This window comes from Monopterus albus, unplaced genomic scaffold (assembly GCF_001952655.1).
Source record: "Monopterus albus unplaced genomic scaffold, M_albus_1.0 scaffold394.1, whole genome shotgun sequence".
NCBI lineage: Eukaryota > Metazoa > Chordata > Actinopteri > Synbranchiformes > Synbranchidae > Monopterus > Monopterus albus.
Window position 1 is genome coordinate 251,304 of NW_018128274.1, and position 21,179 is coordinate 272,482.

A 21,179-nucleotide genomic window follows, 5' to 3' on the forward strand; every position below is an offset into this window, starting at 1 on the left:
ACAAAGTATTAACTTAAGGGGGCTGAATAATTTTGCACGCCCAATTTTTCAGTTTTTTATTTGTTAAAAAAGTTTGAAATATCCAATAAATTTCGTTCCACTTCATGATTGTGTCCCACTTGTTGTTGATTCTTCACAAAAAATTACAGTTTTATATCTTTGTTTGAAGCCTGAAATGTGGCAAAAGGTCGCAAAGTTCAAGGGGGCCGAATACTTTCGCAAGGCACTGTACCTGTGATCAGACTTTCAGTAAACTTTCTTTTGATTTTAAACAGTCCTCTCCTGTCTTCACTTCTCGTGCTTCCAACAAAAAAATTGGGTTAATTTCTAACAGTCCTATTGGACTATTTTCACATCTTAATAAGTTCAGCATACCTTCAGCTAGGAAAACCATTCAGGTATCAAAATGTTCAGCTCTTCAAGACCATTCCTACTTTATTGCATCTCATCCTTCAGATTATTCAACAAAGAACTTCACCCATTTCTTCTCAACTGTTTCAACAAAGTATTTAAGCCATTTCTTTTCATCTTTCAGCTGTTTCAGAAATTAATTTCAGGCATTTTCAGGACAATCTTTCAGCTTTTATTAGCATCCACACACATTTTTGACCGGTAATGCATTTCTCTAGTTCTCCTCTGTTCTCTCACCCCAGGGCACTCCATCTGGGGCCTCTGGTTCCTCTGTACTCCAGTCCCTTGGCCACTTACTTGAGGGTGTTTTCACCCTGAATTCTTCCTCCAGAGCCCTTCCACCCACCTGATGGCTGCTACCAATTTGTTCACATGTTGAAAATTCAGAAAGATTGTCACATACCCTCTGTTTCCTCTTAATTTACTAAAGTAGCACTATAGGGCAGACATAGAGACATCACTAAAGTGGCTCAAAACACAAATCTAGCCCAGCAATGATTATCAATCGTAAAATTGTGGATGTTTTCCATCATCATTTCATCTATACAGCTGCATAATGTGAAAATCTGCATTATGAGTTGAGAGTTGGTACTGGCCCCTAATACACACTAGCTACACTTTACACTCAATACACTAAAGTGAGATAAATTCTCAATTAGGTGGAATATTGATTAAAAATGCACTCATTAGGGAAATATATTTCATTTAAAGAAATATTGAGCTTAGAATAATCAACAGACCATGTGGTTTATACCTTCTATAGAACATCTCTCCTCCATGTATTGCCGGAGCTGTGTAGAAGCTCAGACTTCAGTGAATAACACAGCACAGTCCTGACTGTAAGCTGTCTCTGACCTAGCTGGAGTTGTTCAGTGCCATTGTTTCTTCTGTGTTCTGTTATAGTACCTCCCAGAGGCAGCGAGTGAACAGTGACAGCGCTGCTGCCGAAGCTTTAACAGACAATACAGCACCTGTGGCCAGCAAACTCAGCAGGTTAGTACACACTCTGTAGTTTGTGTTATCTTATGTGGTAAAGCTATTGATAATACTCAGTGATCAGTGGTTTGCCACGGGATGATGATTAATGATCAGTGAAATAAGATACAACATAAGTACAACAATGCCAGCACAAAGGGTGATTTGAGTTGACATGACTGAACAAAGCATGTTTAATTGCATAAAAAATAGACTTAAGAAGGATGAGACTAATATTACAGAGCTGGAACCAGATCTACATTTATAAAAGCTTCATCCTCTGGACACTTTATTGCATGACACTGACGCCTCCTTGCATAGAGAATGAACACACTGCAACATCAAATTAGAAGTAAATTTTGCCTGTTCCTGTACTTTTGATGTTTATCACTATGCTGTTTCTGGTCTGTGTTTTGCAGGGCGGGTTGCATCCATCGTTCCAACACCACTGCTGCTGAGTTGAAACCAAGACAGAGGTCAGTACACTTACAAACACATATGTGTACTGTTATTTACAGTGTACTGGGCAAAAGTCTTAGGCCATCATTTGTTTTGCTGTTTTAGCCAGTTGTAATAATAATTTATCTTATTTCTCAGTCTCTTTATTAAGATATAACCAGAAAATACAGGAAAGTTGTACACATTAAAAACACAACATTTTCAGGATCAACTGGTATCTACAATCCAAAGTTACTATTTAGTGTGACCTACCTTTGCATGTAGCACAGCTTGAAACCATTACAGAGCCTCCACCATGTGTCACTGAAGACTGCAAGCACTCTCCAAATCTTCTCACATACTGTCGACAATTAACCCTGAAACTTTCAAGCTTTGATTCATCACTCCATAAGACTTGTTTCCACTGAGTGAACGATGTGGGAGAAAGAGAGGGACGGCAGGACACACAACCAGAGTCAGCCTGTAGGAGCTGTTTCCTCATCTTAATAACCATGTTAGCTAATGTTGCACGAGGCTAGCGAATGCTAAGTAGCAGGAAAAACTAGCATTTGATACAAGCAGCTCAATCCTAGTTGAACCTACTCCTGTGATATCCTTGCTTTCCTTATTAGCTGCCTTTTGTTAATTTCCACTCTCTTCTATAGGCCATTGAGAAACAGAATACCCCATGCAAAGTTAGATGGAACAGTTGGTATCTGGTAACTGTGGTGGGCTTGTCATGGCAGAATTTTAATTCCAGTCCAGGCCTGATTTTCCCATGCTAAAATTTTTTTGAAAAAGTTGCTTTCTCATTATTGACCTATACTTCTGCAGCATTGCCACTGATGGTTGTTCTTTCATCACTAACCTCCAATATAACATTCCTTACAACATACAGTACAAATATCAACAAACAAGTTGTGTGTGAAAGTTGCCACAAGAGCTGTGATGTAGTTTGCCATAGGCTGTTGTCAGTGGTATGATGATGAGTATGTGTTCATCATTAACAAGCCCTACACAAAGTTCTTGTGATATTGTCAGTTTGTGTCAAGTTTCTAGGTCACAACTTTGTGCTCATTAAAACATGCCGGTTCAGTACTCTGCTCATTAAAGCACTATTGCACTGACAGATATGGTCCTGTATGCATGTATTAGTGTAGCTTTCGTGTCTAGTTATATAAATGTTATTTTCACACTTTTCAGCAGCTTGAGATTGACCAGTTCAGGTTAATTTAATTTTTTTATTTAACCAATTAAAAAAACATACAGTTGAAAAGAAATCAAGAATTAAAGAAAGAATAGTTTCTTCTGGACTTGGGTATACAGTACAAACTCACAAAACATGGCAAAACATAAAACAGCTCTTAACCAGAAAATGATGAGAGGTTTGTTCTTTTCAGAACTTACTGTATTAACAATTTTAATTTCTCACCAGATATTCTAATATACCAGTTGTAATTGTATGCTACACTACAGCAAAGATTAAATTGTATATACCTGCAAATAATAGTTTATTTATATACATTTTATTGTAGAACTGTTTTCTTGACTACCCATTCTCTCTGTCATCTAAACCAGTGGTTCTGTGGGACCCACTTTCCAAGCCACTTATCAAGTTGTGACCCACCAGTACAAGATTTCATTAAATGTATTAAATTATAAAGCACCTTTTTAAAACATAGTCAGTACAGCCTTTGTGTCAGATTCTCCGGTGTCTGCATTGAGGAAATGTTACTCAAAAATAAAAACAACCACCACAACAGCTGCATAACACAACATAAATACAACAGTCGAATAACACAACAGGGTGCTGTATATGTATAAAACTGAATGCAGAAAACTGCAAACACAATGAGAATATTTTATAGTCTCTTTTCACTTAACATGTAAGCAAGATTTTATTTTACAGTGAAGTAATGAGATAGCTGTAGTTGTCCTTTAGTTTTGACAAGAGTTTCAATGTCTGGGCTGATAGTAGACAGAGCTACTCTCAGCTCATGTTCAGTGTCCAACCTGTTCCTTTGCTTTGACTTGAGTTGTACCAAAGTGGAGAAGCCACTTTAACACAGATAGATTATTGTGAATGGTAGGATTGCTTTGACTGCCAATGTAGCGTGGGAGGGATACTCAGACTTACCTCAGCGTCTTCTGGCAAGTCCTCAGGTCCCAAAGTAGTCTTTGAAAGTATTTGAATGGTTTGTCTTTGTACGCGGCGTGTTTTGTTTCTAAATGGCGTTTTAACTTGGATGGCTTCATACTTGTGCCAGTACCTCACTGCATGTCACACATTGAGGTTTATGTCCATTTTTATCATGTAAGTAAATCCATAGTTTTACATACTGTAGTTCGAATCAGATTTTCACTTCGCCATCTTCTCACCAACTGGACCTCTCTTCAGTGAGTGTGCACTGTCACCTCCCAATCAAGGCTTGTCATGGCATCGTTAGGCCTCTGCACATCACGCACACCTTTCAAAATAAAAGCCCCACATTAGATACTACCTATGCATTTGAATCCACAATATATCGCTCTCAAAAACTTTTTTTTTCCACAATGTCTCTCCTAACCCACCCCGTGAGAAATACTGATCTAAACCATCAGTCCCTTCAGTTACTTTATTCCCTTTTTTACAGGTTGCACATCCCAGTAATTCCAAAGTTGTCTCATTGACATTTGTTAGCTGGCTTGTTAATGTTACCCACTCATACTGCTGCATTTAGAAGTCACTAAGCTTATTGTCAGGCACTATTTGTACTAGTCACTGGGGCTAAGGTTTGGCTAGCTGTTGGTGGTCAGTAAATACCTCCTTGATTTTGATTTCTAAATGTGTTAAGTGCAGAAGATATAAGATTAGTGTGGAGGCCTGCTGTTTAAATGGCACCTCTGATGGAGTTTGGCTGTAAGCTTGTGCAGACTTTCATCAGACTTCATAATTAACTTCATAAATGGCTGTAATTATTGACAGTTGACTTGAAATGAATGAGAGAGACAGAGAAAGCAAGCAAGCAAGCAAAATTTATTTATATAGCACCTTTCTAAACCTATGTTACAAGGTGCTTTCCAGTAAAACATAAAAATAAAAATAAATAAAACCAGATAAAACACATCTACACAATAAAATAACAGCAAAAATGCATAATCAATACAAATACATCAATCAAGTAAAGTTGTTAAAAGCCAGTGAATACAAATGCGTTTTGAGAAGTGATCTACAAACGGTCAGGTTCGGAGCAGATCTAATATCCTGTGGCAGACCATTCCACAGTATAGGACCCCGAACTGAAAAAGCTCGGTCTCCCCAATGTTTCCGTCTGAACTTCGGTACTTCCAGGAACAACTGGTTAGAAGACCTAAGTGTCCTTTCTGGAGCATAAAAATGCACAAGCTCAGACCATGTACAGCCTTATAGACAAACATCAACAATTTAAAATCAATCCTACAACAAACAGGAAAGCGCAAAGGAGTTCAGTTCAAGACTGTGCCATCTATAGGTGCAGCCAGGGTATTTACCAATCGCTGTAACTATACCGTCCTGAGTTGATGGTACAGAGAAATATCCATTCAGGTGTTTTGATTCATTTGGCGATGCTGCCAATCACACAAACTTTCATCCCAACACTGATTGTTGATTGAGAGATCATTCCTATTGCCAGCTTATGTTTCATTTTGAAACCAAGTCACCTCTCTGTTACTTTTCAGCGCATATAATTCACCATTGTTTTTACATTTGTTTGGCTTAGGCGCCACGCAAAAACACTTAGGGACTGTGCCTAAGCCTTTCTATTATTATGGTAGCCCCCCTCACCAGGAGGGTGAGGGAGGACTGAGGTTGGACTCAAGTTTGCAGACCAAGGTGCTAGGGGGAAAAACATGACGGTTGCAGGTAAAAGAACACAAAGTATCAAAAGAACATAACTAAGTTCAGGTACATAAAGGTCCGGGTAGAGTAGAGATGGTGGAGGGAATCAAAACAGGTGAACCATGGGACTGACGGCAAAAACCAAAGGGCAGGAAGACGAAGACAGACAGGTGAAATAACGAAAAGACCAGTGTACACAATGCAATCCACAGCACAGGAACTGTCACCGTGGAAAACAAAAGCACGTATATTGGTTGTTGCTAACCGCATAAATATGTGGATAAGGTCAAGCCAAAACGCACAGGAACTGTCAGCATAGCATTCTAATCACACGTACATAACGCAGTACTGAGTTAATGTTCCGGTGACGACAGAGCGTCTGCCAGAGGTATAAATAAGGAGGAAAACAATCAGCGGGATGCACCCCAGCTGTGTGCACCGACAAACAAATCACTAATTATGAATGCAACACAGCCGCGGGTGGAAAAAAAAGGGGAGAGAAAAAGGCAAGGGAGAGAAGGCAGCCGCTGAGCGGCTGACATCTATGGTAGGGAAAACCCTGACTGTATGTTTTGGTCCAATTTTGAAAGCTCAATATACTAAACATACAAAATGAAAGATTAAGACAATGTGTATGTGTGTGATTTTGAGGATAAGAATTAGAGATACGCTGTGTCTGTACAAGTAGAGTGAAGAGAAACACTAAGTGTTTGAACAGCCTTTCTATGTTGGTCTCTCTCAGGCAGGAAAAGAGCCAAAAGACGAGTGAAACAGAAAGGCAGAGACAAAAAGGTAATACACACTGCACACCCTCAAGCACACACACATTTCTTTCAGTACTTGTGAGCACCCTATAATGCTTTCCTTAAACATAACCAAACATAACTAAAGGAGGACCAGCTAAAATGTCCCCACAATGTAGACACTCAACTCAAAACTCAAATTGGTCCTCACAAAGATAGCTGTCAAGCTGACGTGTGTGTGTGTGTGTGTGTCTGAGTAGCGTCTGTGTCTCCAGAAAGACCGCTTTCTTCTTTGATGCATATTTTCTCAACCGCTCTCTCCTCACACTCACTTTGCATCCTGGGAAGTTGGGTGGGAGTCCAAGTTTTTGTTTTTGTCAGCTTCATTGTGGTTTAATTCTCTTTGGGAACTTGCATGCTTTCACTTCATGATCCGGATCAGTTGTGTTTCTTTCTTGGGGGTGGTTTGTTTTATTTCAGTTTTGGCATATTGCATTTTGAGCTGGACACAACCCAGTTCTTAATGTCACTGTGGAAATAAGCTCCCCTCTACAACAACAGCAGTTAAACAGTGCCATTATTAATTTTGAGAGGAACATGCAGGAGCCAGCTGACAGTGTAACGTTTTGACTGTTTGCAACACACCTTTAAAAGATAATTGTGGTTTATTACAACTTACAACAGATTTCCTGTATGTATTGTAGTTCACCCTCCAGGAGATGTACTATAACACCTGGGGAAATCATTTTGCATTTCCCTTGGAATACCAAGTATTTTGAGTATCTCTGAGTATTTCTTGTGAGCCACACATGAGCCATTCTTTGGAGGCAATCAAAAAAGATGCTCTGTCAAAACAGCCTATGCTGCAGCAAAAGTTAAGTTAGGATTAAAGGATAGGTTCATTTTTCTTAGGTATATTCTAACTTCCTATAATAATTTTGGTTAGAAGAGAGCCTTTCTCAGTGTGTAGATAGTTGAGTTGAAGCTAGAAGTCCCACCAGTCTATGTAGCCTGTTTGAGTGGAGATCTCTGTCCAGGTGGCAAACTACCAGGATGAAGAGTGTTCCTCCACCACACAAGGTAGCTGTGGTACACAGAGAAAGCCTGTTCTAAATTGACTGTAAATTTGGGCGCTTTCCATTTGATTTGTCAAGCCCAGACTGCAGAAGCCTCATATTAGCTTACTGAAATAACTGAGGAGGTGCTGTTTCCGAAGCAGCCCTAGTGTCAGCCAATCAGAAAAACTCTGCACTTACCTTACCCGAATGCTTCTTGACAAAGATATAGACAGCATTTTTGCTTCATTTGAATAATTAGTTTTGGAAAGAAGCAGATTTATTTAAGAAACCATCTTAAGTTCCGTCTCTATTTTTTGTCTAATATGCATGCATTTTCTGTTTGTAACACAGACGCTCATTCTCTCTCATTTATCCCAACATAGCCAGCTCCCATAAGGGTCAGACAGGTTGACTGCATCAAACTGACAAGCTCCATGGTGCAAGTGACGTGAGAGTTAGAGAGAGTGAGAAAGAGAGGGAACGATGTGTCAAACTTCAATCTGTGAGAGACGGCAAGCATGAGGCAGGTCAATGCATAGTCCCTGTGGTTTCATAAATCTCCCCTTCTTCTCTCCTCTCATGTCTTAAGACTGTCTCTCATTTCCCTGGTTTCCCTCTCTGGGATAAATGATTTAATTCTTATTTTCAGAGTGTGTGTTGGGTTTTGTGGTGTATGTGTGTTGTTTGCAGCCACAAAAGCTCTTAAGTCTGCTCTCTCTCTCTCTTTCTCTCTGTCTCCCCTCTCTTCAGTTGCTCTCTCTCTCACACACACACTAAGCCAAACACAACTGGATTAGGACTCAGCTATTTAGAGAGAAAGAGAGAGTGAGAGCTAGTATTGAGGTCAATCTAATAAACATTCTTCTCCTATCTCAGCCTGGCTTCAGATATACATGCAGCATATGTTTCAGCCAGTAATCAATGAGGTGAACATACTGTATGTTTGGTTTTGATGAGGATGACCAAGACAGAATTATGATGTTGCTTTTACTGGCTTTGTTTAATTTCTGTTTCCATGTATTTCATTATAGCTCCATAGTTACTGATGGTGCTTTACTAAAATGTATTATTATTTAGAGGTGTTTTTAATATTCTGACCCCCAGTGTACTTAAATATGAAGGACAAAAAGTCTAGAACCATTAATTTACAAGTTTCAACAGCAAAAACAGAACATTTTGAACTTCGCTAAAGTCAAATTTATGTCTGAGCTGTTGTGTCGAATTACAATAGATTGTACAGGGTTTCCTTGTAAATTGGAAGTGGTGATTCATTTCTGAGGCTGTAGTTTGTTGAATGAGCTTGTCTCTTTTTCCCATGCCATTCAGTGTTTTACAGCACACCTTTTTTAATCTAGTTTGATAATGCCATCAGGCCTTCAATAATGCTGTTTTATGAATGCAGCTTCATGCACACGTATGGGACCCATGCTGCCAACCACCATTTATTCAGAAATGTGAGGAAATGAAGTCAACACAATTATGTGGAGCTGTAATCACAAATGCCAAGTGTCATTTACAATGGCATTCATAGATGCCCGCTGGTGATACTAAACTATATTAAAGTACTCAATGGCAGAAAAGGGGGGGGACATCAATTTGGGTTTTGATAGATCAAACAATACAAATTGAATCCTGCAAAATGATTATACAGTTGAATCAACCCCTCTGAACACTGACGAAATGTGAACACTGCAGCCTTCACTACATGAAAGGTACAGTTCTTCAGTTTTGGGTGTATTTATGCCTCTTAATTCTGTTGTACCAATACTTGGTTTCAAATGTTATGCCTTAGTTGGTCATAATTCAGTTGTATGCCCTTAAATTACATCTTCATTTAGATCATTACATTGACTTTGAATCATCTGAACTACTCCTTTCTAATAGTCTCTGTCTCTCTCTCTCATGCCAGATATGTTGATTGAGTGTGTGAAAAACAAGGACGTGAAGAAAGTAAGTAAACTTTGAGGAACTGGTGGGAACAAATGTTGATGTTGCATCTGCATGTATGATAATGTGGTTCAGTTTAGCCTAGAGCAGTCAATAAATAGCCTAATATAGTTTTAAGGGAAAAGATCTTTCTCTTAAAATTTGAAATTGCATCTTGTTTTTTATTAAAAACCCCATTTAATTCCTATTTCACTAAAAGCTGCAGGAGCTGCACCAGAAGGGCGCTGACCTCACAGTGCTTGACCAATCGGGCTGCAGCTTGCTGCACCACGCTGTCAGTACAGGAAGTAAAGAGATGGTCCGGTACATTCTTGACAATGGTAACTGTTGCCAACCTATTCTATTATGAATAGCAATTTATTGCATAACCAAATGTTGTAGTGACATAGCTGCAGGTGAAATTTAAAGAAATTCTAACATATTCTGGTGACCCCTAACTTCCACAGTCTTGTTTTTTACTGCACTGTTTTTGCTGTTTAGAGAGAATATGAAGTTGTCATGCCATGTTGAATTTTGGGTAAATGTGCTATTTTGGGGAGGGCACATTCATTATCTGTCATAGAGATATAGACTGCATACAGTAGCAGATGCTTTAACTACATCCAAACGTCCACTTTAGTGTTCTCTGGAAGAACTACACAGTTCCTGCTGCCTCAAAAAAGCTCAGAACATCATTAAGGACATTTCACACCCTGGACGTTAACTCTTTGAACTGCTGGCGTCAGGTAGATGGTTCAGAGTAATCAAATCAAGGACTGCTAGATTTAGGAACAATTTTTACCCAACAGCTGTTACCACACTCAATGCTGCTAAAATATAATATGCCTGTGTGGGCATGTGTGTGTGGGATCTATTTGTTTATTTTATTTTTTTTAGCTGCTATGTTTTTATATGCTTTTATTTGATATACAGTATTTTATTTATTTATTTATTTATATTGTTGTACTGACTGGATGTCACTTTAATTTTTGTTGTACTTGTTACAATGACAATAAAGATGATCGATCTATCTATCTATCTTCAGTTTGAGCACAGACAGGACAGAAATTGATTCATCTGCAGTGTTTGTGTTATCTGCCAATAGCTGCTGGCTAGTATTAGCTCCTGAACTGAGAGCTGAGATCAAGGTGCAGAGTCATTTTTCAGTCTGTTGCTCTTGTAAAGAGGATCTCTCGGTCTGCTAACTTCTAGCGGACCTAGAGATCCAATCAACTGTTCGATTAGCTTGCTGATGCTGCTAATCACACAAATGTTCATCCAAACACTCATTATTGATTGACAGGTCATTCCCGTTGCCAGCTTACTTTTCACTTTGAGATCAAGTCACCTCTCTGTTATTTTTCAGCACATTTAACTCACCATTGTTTTTACAGTCATTCTGATATGTCCCCTTTTTACATTTATTCTGACATTTCACCCTTTTGAAATTCATTTGGCTTAGATGCTCCACAAAAACACTCAGCAATAACTGGTCTGGTCTGATGTCTGTCTCCAGTAATCTGCTTTCATTTGTTTATTTTCCAGTTCCAAGTTACCTGCTTGATGTCACAGAAAGTCTACAGTAAGTACAGACATGGTCATTATATAATCTAAACCATTCACAGTTTAATTAGATTAATTATGAAGAGATTGACCGTGCTGTGATAATAATTATATTCTATGGATATAACTGTGCTGTAGCTGAGAAAATGTTGCAAAATGCTAAACCATCCTGTGGGTGTAGCACCAGCTTTGATAGTGTTCCACTGGGTCCTGGTCAATCTGTACATCTGTGCTGGGCATCCTAGCAAGTGTACCATATTTTAAGGGAATAAATATCAGAAAGAAAAACAAACCAGTAGGGTGCCTGATCATCAATGGTGCTTGACACCCAGAAGACATAAGATGTTGTTTTCTCACTCTCACTCTCTGTCTCTGTACACTGGACCAGTGGGGAGACGGTTCTTCATCGAGCTGCATCTCAGTGTCACAGGACCATCTGTCACTATCTGGTAGAGGCAGGAGCCTCACTCATGAAAACAGACATACAGGTGTGTATTTCTGTAGAGTCCAATATTTACAGTCCACCAGGAGTACTTGTTACACATTAAGCTAACTTTAAATACAGTGGCAAGAAAAGGCAAGCAAACTCTTTACCATATGAGTTACTTGCATTTAATCAGGGGAAGCGCTGAAACCATGCTCAGTCACAGAAAACGTGTTGCCAGGTTAGTGACCTTCTTTCTAGATTTAGCAACTTTTGAGACCCCTCTAGAGACATCTTTTCAGTAATGACTAGTGACAAATCTAGCCACTTTTTGGATCCAATCCAACAGCTACTTTCTCTAGAGGAGAGTCACGAGGTCAGCCTGTGAGATTTATTTACTGTATATAGTAATGTCCTTCTCAGCTTCTAATTTGATAGATATACTCTTGGAGTATGATTCTCACTGACTATTCCCTGAGTGCCACCAGCTCTCAATAACTTTGTAACAGTGCCTTTGTACAGTATGTCTCTTGTATCTAGCTAAATATAAATAAATAAGATTGTTCATTAATATATGTAAGTCCAGTTAAATGTACTTGAATAAAGTCAGACTGCCCTGCACTAGATAATCTAATCCATACTCAAAACAACTTCGACTAGATTTTACACCTACTGTCAAGATTCTTACTTTGACCTAGTTAAGAGTTTTTGCAGTTTTAAGTTACAATCATGAACAATCAATCTATTTTAGCTAATAACACAGCACATTGTACTGTTCTTGTCCATAATGAATAAATCATTAAAATATTCAAAGTGTAGGTTGGAAAAACATCTGCTGATGTGAACTGTGCCTCACAAAAATGAGAACTCAGAAGACTTATGATCAGGAATTATTGATTTGTGTAAAGCTTGAAAGGGCTACAAAGTCATCTCATAGAGTTTAGATATTCATCAGCCCTCAGTTACACAAACTGTCTATAAATGGAGATGATTTGGTACTGTGGATACTCTTGCTAGAAGTGGGCATCTAACTAAGATGACTCCAAAGACATAACAAAGAATGTTCAATGAGGTATTAAATAAGCCCAGAATAACAGCTAAAGGCTTATCATCGGAACTGGTTAACTGCATGGAAAGTGGGCGGATTTGGTGACCTGAAACTGGCACCTGGAAGTGGATCTCTGCTTTTGGCACATTATATAGTTTAGCGAACACATCCTCTGCACTCACAGGTACGGATGGATTATGGCATGGGCCCAGGGGCCCAAGACTTTATGCCCCCTGGGCCTGTGCCTCTCTTTGGAGTGAGTGCTAACATTTCTTTTTGGTATGTCAATCAAGATACAAACCACAAAGAGACGCACGTCTGTGCCCAGGGGCCCATTTGTCTCTTAATCTGTCCATGCTCACAGGAATGGTTTGCAGCCAAGTGTAATTCTGCTGTGGTGTAAATTAGCACCATGATGTTTTCAGTCATTGTACTTGGCTAGAAAACAGTAGATCACTCAGTTCAAGTTGGAAGTGAATTGCTGCCCCAGGTGAAAGAGTTGTTTTTGTTGATAGTCTAGGAGTAGGTGCCCACTGAAGGTTCTGCTGCACTGGTTTCACAACTCAGCTGTGGTGATGTGCTGCTTGGCAAAAATCACAGCATGGAAAAGAAGACTTTAGATATAGTATGTTCATGTAAAGCTTGGCTTATCTGGAGAAGTATGCCGCTGTATGTGTGTGTATATATGCAATGCGTATTCTTTCATTTTTGTTCAGTTTTGCATGGAGGTTTCAACCATTTAGAAAACGCTCCTTACTGTGTGGACTCAGCAGCGACCTAGATATGGGGGGACACTGTGATTTTGACATTCACTCTGAAGTACTGTTTCAACTCCAAATCTCTCTGCACTCACCACTTAGGGTCTCTCTCTCTCTCTCTGTCTAGATGGTTAATGTAAAGTGGAGGCTTTAAGAGCCATTGTGTTACATGCTAGCTTCTGCCTTTTGCTCTCCCAGTTCATCTCTCTCACTGTCTCTCCCTGGGAATGTTTCCCAATCTGGTAGAACCCCAGAGACACACACATTGGACTCAACTAATTGGTATGTTATAAACTCTGGAAGTGATTCATTGGCCCCTCCTTCATTAATAAACAACCACTCAGTGTCCATATTGTGTTGTGCATGTGTCTCCACTCAAGAACATGTTTGTTTCGTTTCAAATTGAGTTGTTTTTCATGATGTCATTTTTGTCAGTTGGAGATGGTGCCGCTTTAAAGGCATCAGCATTTGTCAGTTGTAGAGAAATGTGAAGTGGAAAACTCATCGACACAGACTGGTCCGTGAACTCACTATCACACACCGTTTAGACACCACAGCTACTGACAGGTACCATTCGTGAGTCTTTCCAGTTCAGAAGTTGGTCAGTGTGGGAATAAGACTGTAGAAAAATCATGTTTTGTTTTAGTTTCTCAGCACAGTGCAATTTGAGTGCTCATTTCGATGCGAAATTGTTACATAAATTTAGTCCCAACAAATAAAATAAATCATGATGAACAGTAAAACTATGTTGAACTTGACCATAAAACAAGGATGCTGCTGTCCTGTCTGACCTCACCCTGCTGAGCTCTCCAGTGGTGGCCATGTCTCATCTTGTTCCAGTGCTTGTGGTTTGGCTGGAAAGATTACCTGTACACTCCCTGTCTTTATTATTCGCTGATTTAAATCCCTTCATCACCTCCCTTTATAATTATTTTTACACTTTTTATTTACTTTTTATTTTACTTTTATTACTCCCCCTTCCTCCTTTTTTCATATATGTACCATACTGCATAGAGTTGAACACACCCCACACTATACAGTACACCCTCACACACAAACCAAATGTAAAACCCTGTTTCTTTTGTAAACGTCCTTTTGTAAATCTGTTGTCTTGTCTTCCATGTTCTGTCCTCTGTCCTGTTTTGTGTTGCAGTAAATAAAAAATGTAATAAGTAATGTAACCATTTTAATTTCTTCATCAAAGTAAAGTAAGTTATTGCTTTTTTGATTACTTTTCTAAAAAAAATGTTTTAAACTGGTCAATAAAGCTGAAATGTCCTAACTTAAAAAAATATAGTGGCCTTAATACTCTACTGTAGAAATGAATAGAATACAACAGTCTGTAATTCTTTGTCTCTTTATCAGGGTGACACCCCAAAGAACAGGGCTGAGAAGTCTCATGATGCTGAACTGGCAGCCTATCTGGAGAATAGGCAGCATTACCAGATGATACAGAGGGAGGACCAGGAGACAGCTGTGTGAAAAAGATGAACAGGACATGGATAAAGAAACCTCTGTCTTCTCATCAACGATGAGACTGACCACAGCTCATTGATGCTTGTGTGACGGAAGGACTGGTACACAGATTCCAGTTTAAAGCTGCCATTCCCTGAAACAGATTAAGGATGAAGTTGTGCCAAATCTGATATCTGAAAATGCAGTTAATATTTATGGTAGTGATTATAATGATAGCAACTATGATGATAAAGACCATTACACTGAGGGAGTCAATTTATATTAAAGAGTGCAAAAATATGAGATGTTTATTAAGGCATTCCTTTTCATTTTAAGTAGCTCAGTAATGAAAAGTGTTTGTGAAGTCATTTTTCTGACTTTGAATAGCATTTTGTAGTCAACATTCTTGTTCTTCAAAACTCATTCCTATCAAACAACTTCAAAGAATGCCTTTTTTTTGATAATACAATGTTTTGTGGGGTTGAATTGTCTCAGTATCAGACTACAATAGTTTGAAAAAACTTTTTGAAATTAAACATACAACAATGGAGATGCCAAAATATACCAGTCAGTGTGCATGGTGTTGACGTGTAGATGGTTAGATGAAAGTTTGTTGAATGCCCAATGAGAAAGAAACTGAAAGAAAGGTTGAGTTGTTGAAACCATTAGGATTCAACCTCTGGTGATGATGAATATCCTCAGCTAATTTAATGGGAATTAGATCATTGGTGTCTGAAATATCTTGTGGCCCAAATTGTTTAAAACAGCATCAGTATCAGGTTTCATGGCAATCAAGTACTTGTCAAGAAATCTTGTTTGGACCAAAGTGTTGGACTGACCAAAAAAGCTATTGACAGTTGCCATCCGTGAGTTTGATAACTGGTTTATTGGTTATTTCACTGAACCTGCTTTGCTGCTTTAAAATGTTTTGCTTGGTCTCACCACACCCATGCATTATAATCAATGTATTGTGCACACTGTATTTTGTTGACTTATATCAACATATTGTCAAGGTAATTATTTATACAGATTAATCAAAATGGATTGTTTTGTGTCTGTACTGATTGAATGCCTGCTGTGATTTTAAAATAAAACAGTATATACAGTACTGCAGTGTTAAATAGCAGCAACCCAAATCAAATTGTTGTTAAGTTCACTGGTTATGTTTTGAAACTGTAACATGAACAGTGTTGAGGTTAAACACTCAGGGCATGAGGAACATTTGGATTTCAGGGGAACAAAAATTAAACATTAAGCTAAAACTTCACTTTCAATTGCTACGGAAGAGTTTGAGGGCCACTATAAGAACATATTCGAGTTCTGAGTTTTTTTCATAATTCTGTCTTTAAATTCCAAATTTTGACTTTAATCTCAAGGTGTCTGAAATCGCCTAGGTAAATTTTTTGCAACCATTCCACCATCTAGTAAGCACAATGTCGGACATGTTACTATGCGGCCATCTTGCCACCGACTGACCTGGATGTTTACATGTGACAATACGAGTTGCTTGTTTTTCATTCATTTATAATAGTAGTAGCATAGCTGCTTGCTTACCAGTGTTATAAAGGGTAAAATTTATGGTGACAGAGGACCTGTTTAATTTGTGTGGGAATTGATCATAAGTTTGTTTCTTTTCTTTAATTTTGAGTTCTTTGTGTTTGTTAAGTTCCATTTTGGCTCTTATGTTTGAATGTATGCCTCTAGGTCTGTTATTTCTTTCAGTATGTGAGGGAATCGTCAGCTGTCTGGGATGTTGTTAGATGGATTATTCTCTCTCTCTCTCATTTTCTATACCGCTTAGCCTCAAATGGGGTTGCGGTGGGGGGGCTGGAGCGAAAGGCAGGATACACCCTGATTAGGTTGCCGGTCCATCGCAGGGCTAGATGGATTATTTAGTATTAATAATTAGGTTAAAATTTTTAGGGAAAAAACAAACAACAACAAAAGATTACAGTATTAGGTCTCGGTGACAGGACATCACCATGTCCACCACTAAGTAGAGCTAGCTAGCTGCCATGTTAGCAGGTTATGACATCTCTGAAAACACTGGAGGAAATTTCAAAATTTGCAATACTTGGATGAATTGACCACATGTTCAAACTATATGGTTATTTTCTAGCCTGAAAAGATGTCAAAATTTAATGAAGTGGCGGTTTCTTCTGTTAAAGGGAGTTTTTCCTCCCCACTGTCGCCAAGTGTTGCTCAAGGGGGGGTTGTTGGGTTTTCCTCTATCATAATAATAATAGTGAGGTCTAGAACTTACATTGTAAAGTGTCTTGACACAACTATTGTTGTGATTTGGTGCTATACAACTAAAATTGAATTTAATTGAATTATAATAACAGACATAGGACTAAAATGACAACAGCTTTGATCCTGCCCTGCCACAACTGTAGGATGATGGGATAGTGTAGTGTCCATTGCTTCTATACTGTATGTATGTTATGTAGGTCATCCAGGTACTACTTGCATACATATTTTTCCATACTAAGAATTCAGACATACTAATTGTCTCACATATACATTTTAACTTACAGTGCCTTGCGAAAGTATTCAGCCCCCTTGAACTTTGCGACCTTTTGCCACATTTCAGGCTTCAAACATAAAGATATAAAACTGTAATTTTTTGTGAAGAATCAACAACAAGTGGGACACAATCATGAAGTAGAACGAAATTTATTGGATATTTCAAACGTTTTTAACAAATAAAAAACTGAAAAATTGGCCGTGCAAAATTATTCAGCCCCTTTACTTTCAGTGCAGCAAACTCTCTCCAGAAGTTCAGTGAGGATCTCTGAATGATCCAATGTTGACCTAAATGACTAATGATGATAAATAGAATCCACCTGTGTGGAATCAAGTCTCCATATAAATGCACCTGCACTGTGATAGTCTCAGAGGTCCGTTTAAAGCGCAGAGAGCATCATGAAGAACAAGGAACACACCAGGCAGGTCCGAGATACTGTTGTGGAGAAGTTTAAAGCCGGATTTGGATACAAAAAGATTTCCCAAGCTTTAAACATCCCAAGGAGCACTGTGCAAGCGATAATATTGAAATGGAAGGAGTATCAGACCACTGCAAATCTACCAAGACCTGGCCGTCCCTCTAAACTTTCAGCTCATACAAGGAGAAGACTGATCAGAGATGCAGCCAAGAGGCCCATGATCACTCTGGATGAACTGCAGAGATCTACAGCTGAGGTGGGAGACTCTGTCCATAGGACAACAATCAGTCGTATACTGCACAAATCTGGCCTTTATGGAAGAGTGGCAAGAAGAAAGCCATTTCTTAAAGATATCCATAAAAAGTGTCGTTTAAAGTTTGCCACAAGCCACCTGGGAGACACACCAAACATGTGGAAGAAGGTGCTCTGGTCAGATGAAACCAAAATCGAACTTTTTGGCAACAATGCAAAATGTTATGTTTGGCGTAAAAGCAACACAGCTCATCACCCTGAACACACCATCCCCACTGTCAAACATGGTGGTGGCAGCATCATGGTTTGGGCCTGCTTTTCTTCAGCAGGGACAGGGAAGATGGTTAAAATTGATGGGAAGATGGATGGAGCCAAATACAGGACTATTCTGGAAGGAAACCTGATGGAGTCTGCAAAAGACCTGAGACTGGGACGGAGATTTGTCTTCCAACAAGACAATGATTCAAAACATAAAGCAAAATCTACAATGGAATGGTTCACAACTAAACATATCCAGGTGTTAGAATGGTCAAGTCAAAGTCCAGACCTGAATCCAATCGAGAATCTGTGGAAAGAACTGAAAACTGCTGTTCACAAACGCTCTCCATCCAATCTCACTGAGCTCGAGCTGTTTTGCAAGGCGGAATGGGCAAAAATTTCAGTCTCTTGATGTGCAAAACTGATAGAGACATACCCCAAGCGACTTACAGCTGTAATCGCAGCAAAAGGTGGCGCTACAAAGTATTAACTTAAGGGGGCTGAATAATTTTGCACGCCCAATTTTTCAGTTTTTTATTTGTTAAAAACGTTTGAAATATCCAATAAATTTCGTTCCACTTCATGATTGTGTCCCACTTGTTGTTGATTCTTCACAAAAAATTACAGTTTTATATCTTTATGTTTGAAGCCTGAAATGTGGCAAAAGGTCGCAAAGTTCAAGGGGGCTGAATACTTTCGCAAGGCACTGTATGTAATAGGCAAGTAGATCACAACAGAAAACCAGTCATCACTTATTAAAAGATGGTGGTTTTCATGTGAGGGTATTTCACATACCTGTCCAGGGTGTACCCCGCCTTTCGCCCGCAGCTGGCTGGGATTGGCTCCAGCCCCCCGTGACCCCGTTTGGGACTAAGCGGTTTAGAAATGGTATTTCACATACAAAGCCAAAAAAGCCTTGTATTACCACATGGGATTTTGTACTGTAAGTCTACGGCAGCTTCACCCCAGTCTTTAAATTAAGAATTATCTTATTCAAACTGCATGCATTTGGTTTTGCTGTCTTTCTGATTTTAATGGCAATCACATTCTCTAGAATTTAGAAATACTTTTAATGAGAATACATTTTTCACTGCCACAGGTTTCTTGATAATATAACTGATTAATACAGCTTTACACACATGCCTGAGCAGGGAGTGACCACCACATGACCTCAGCTGTTATTTTGCCAGATTCTGAGCAGTGAAATAAAAGTGTGCATACTGCCTTGTTGAAATGAACTAATCTTCAACACATTAGAGGAAAAAGTTTCAGTGCACCAAGCATTTTTTAGGATTTATTGATTTTTGGCTAAACTTTGTACAGTAAATAATTAGAATATACTCTGACTCAGCACAAAGGTTCTGAAAATTTGCAAGTCTCAAACGGACTTTTTTGATTTTGATTTACATGTGACTTTTAGTATTTGAACTATGGCGGTGTCTTGCATTGACCATAAACCCTTGCATGTTCTGCATCATAGTGATGTTTGGCAGGTTTAGAGCTTCTGTTTTTTTCTGACCAATGTAGGCTTTATTCTGTCATGGTTATAACATTCTTTTGGGGTAAACACATTGATGTGAAATAGTTAAATGCTTGAAATTTTTGTTCTATTTCTGCACTTTTTTGACAACTTCCTTCCATGGGGCGTTTGGAACTGGAAAACCTCCTAGGCCCGCCTTCAGTGCGGCTCTAGGGTTGTACTGGCTACATATTTCACATGTTGCAACAAAATACTTTGTGATATCTTTCATTTGTGGGTGCCACCAGTTTTGTGAAATCGAAACATTCATTTTGGAACTTGCACAATGTCCTCTACTGTGTGCCTCTTGACACAGCAGGCTGAGCAGCCCTGCGGGGGCCACTATACGGCCCTCATGATTCCTCCAGAGCCCTGTGGAATCTTGTGTGGCTCCTCTACCAAGCCACGCTTATTTCTCTGTAGGGGCAGCTTTGTCTTGAATTTCTTTTATTGCCTGCAGGCTCAACTCTTCTCCATGTACATGACCACTGTCAGCAGATTTCTGAACCATGTGTTTTGCTCCCAGAGCAGGACCTGTAAGGTACCGATACCGAGCCCCTTGGGCTCCGATCTCGTGGGTCCGAGTACTCGCTTCACTGGGCTCCTTGAGCTCTGACCCTGAAGGTCACCAATACACGTCATGACGGAGCATCCAACGCTCTGATCCCATGGATCCTTCGTACGGAACTTCTCTGAGCTTCCAAAGCTCTGACCCTCTAGGTCCTTCGCACGGAACATCTCTGAGCTTCCAAGGCTCTGACCCTCTAGGTCCTTCGCACGGAACATCTCTGAGCTCCCAAGGCTCTGACCCTGTAGGTCCTTCGTACGGAACATTTCTGAGCTTCCAAAGCTATGACCCTGTAGGTCCTTCGTACGGAACATTTCTGAGCTTCCAAGGCTCTGACCCTGTGGGTCCTTCGTGCGGAACATTTCTGAGCTTTCAAGGCTCTGACCCTGTGGGTCCTTTGTGCGAAACATTTCTGCAGTACTGCTCGGCGGTGAGCCCTCAACGCTCTAACCCCGTAGGCCTTGAATTTCTCTTATTGCTCCTGGAGCTAGCTGATAGCCGGCCACTGCCTTTGCGGCCAAGTTGGCTATATTAGTACCTCTGCTCAGCTGAGTGTCTGTTTTTGATGGCCTTTACACTTAATGATGGCCACCTGTTTGGGTAATCGCACAACTTGGTCTAGTTCGAGTAATTGTTGTAAGTGATTTACCGGACAGCCAGTTGAGGTTACAAAGCCCTTTCTCTTCCAGTAACACAAGTCCACATGCACCGCTTGTACAGCATATGCCGAATCACTGTAAATGTTCACTACTTTGTCCTTTGACAACTTACATGCTTGTATGAGAGCGATGAGCTCGGCCATCTGAGCGGAGCTTGGCTGTGGGATTACATCAGCTTGCAGCACTCTGAAGCCAGCAGTTGTGTTTTCCACCACAGCATATGACGCTATCAAACCACCTGTTTCAGTCTGATGACTGTGTCCATCACAATACAGGTTTACCTCTGCATGAGGTAGCTGTTCCTTATGCAGGTTTTCATG

At 39.6% G+C, this 21,179-nt stretch overlaps 1 protein-coding gene across 4 annotated transcripts in view; it reads left to right on the forward strand.

The window, feature by feature from the left end:
- The window catches only part of LOC109951514 (diacylglycerol kinase zeta-like), a 193,184-nt gene extending 177,067 nt beyond the window's left edge, over window positions 1-16,117 (forward strand). Inside the window, exons 30-37 of one of the 4 annotated variants that reach the window (XM_020586053.1) lie at window positions 1,315-1,404; window positions 1,806-1,862; window positions 6,426-6,475; window positions 9,394-9,434; window positions 9,631-9,751; window positions 10,956-10,992; window positions 11,362-11,461; window positions 14,569-16,106. In XM_020586053.1, coding sequence (XP_020441709.1) covers window positions 1,315-1,404; window positions 1,806-1,862; window positions 6,426-6,475; window positions 9,394-9,434; window positions 9,631-9,751; window positions 10,956-10,992; window positions 11,362-11,461; window positions 14,569-14,685 — 613 coding nt within the window. In that variant the 3' untranslated portion in view covers window positions 14,686-16,106. Of the gene's footprint in view, window positions 1-1,314; window positions 1,405-1,805; window positions 1,863-6,425; window positions 6,476-9,393; window positions 9,435-9,630; window positions 9,752-10,955; window positions 10,993-11,361; window positions 11,462-14,568 lie in introns of all 4 variants that reach the window. The other 3 variants (XM_020586054.1, XM_020586051.1, XM_020586052.1) reach the window with 3 other exon arrangements.
- The last annotated feature ends 5,062 nt before the right edge of the window (window positions 16,118-21,179 follow it).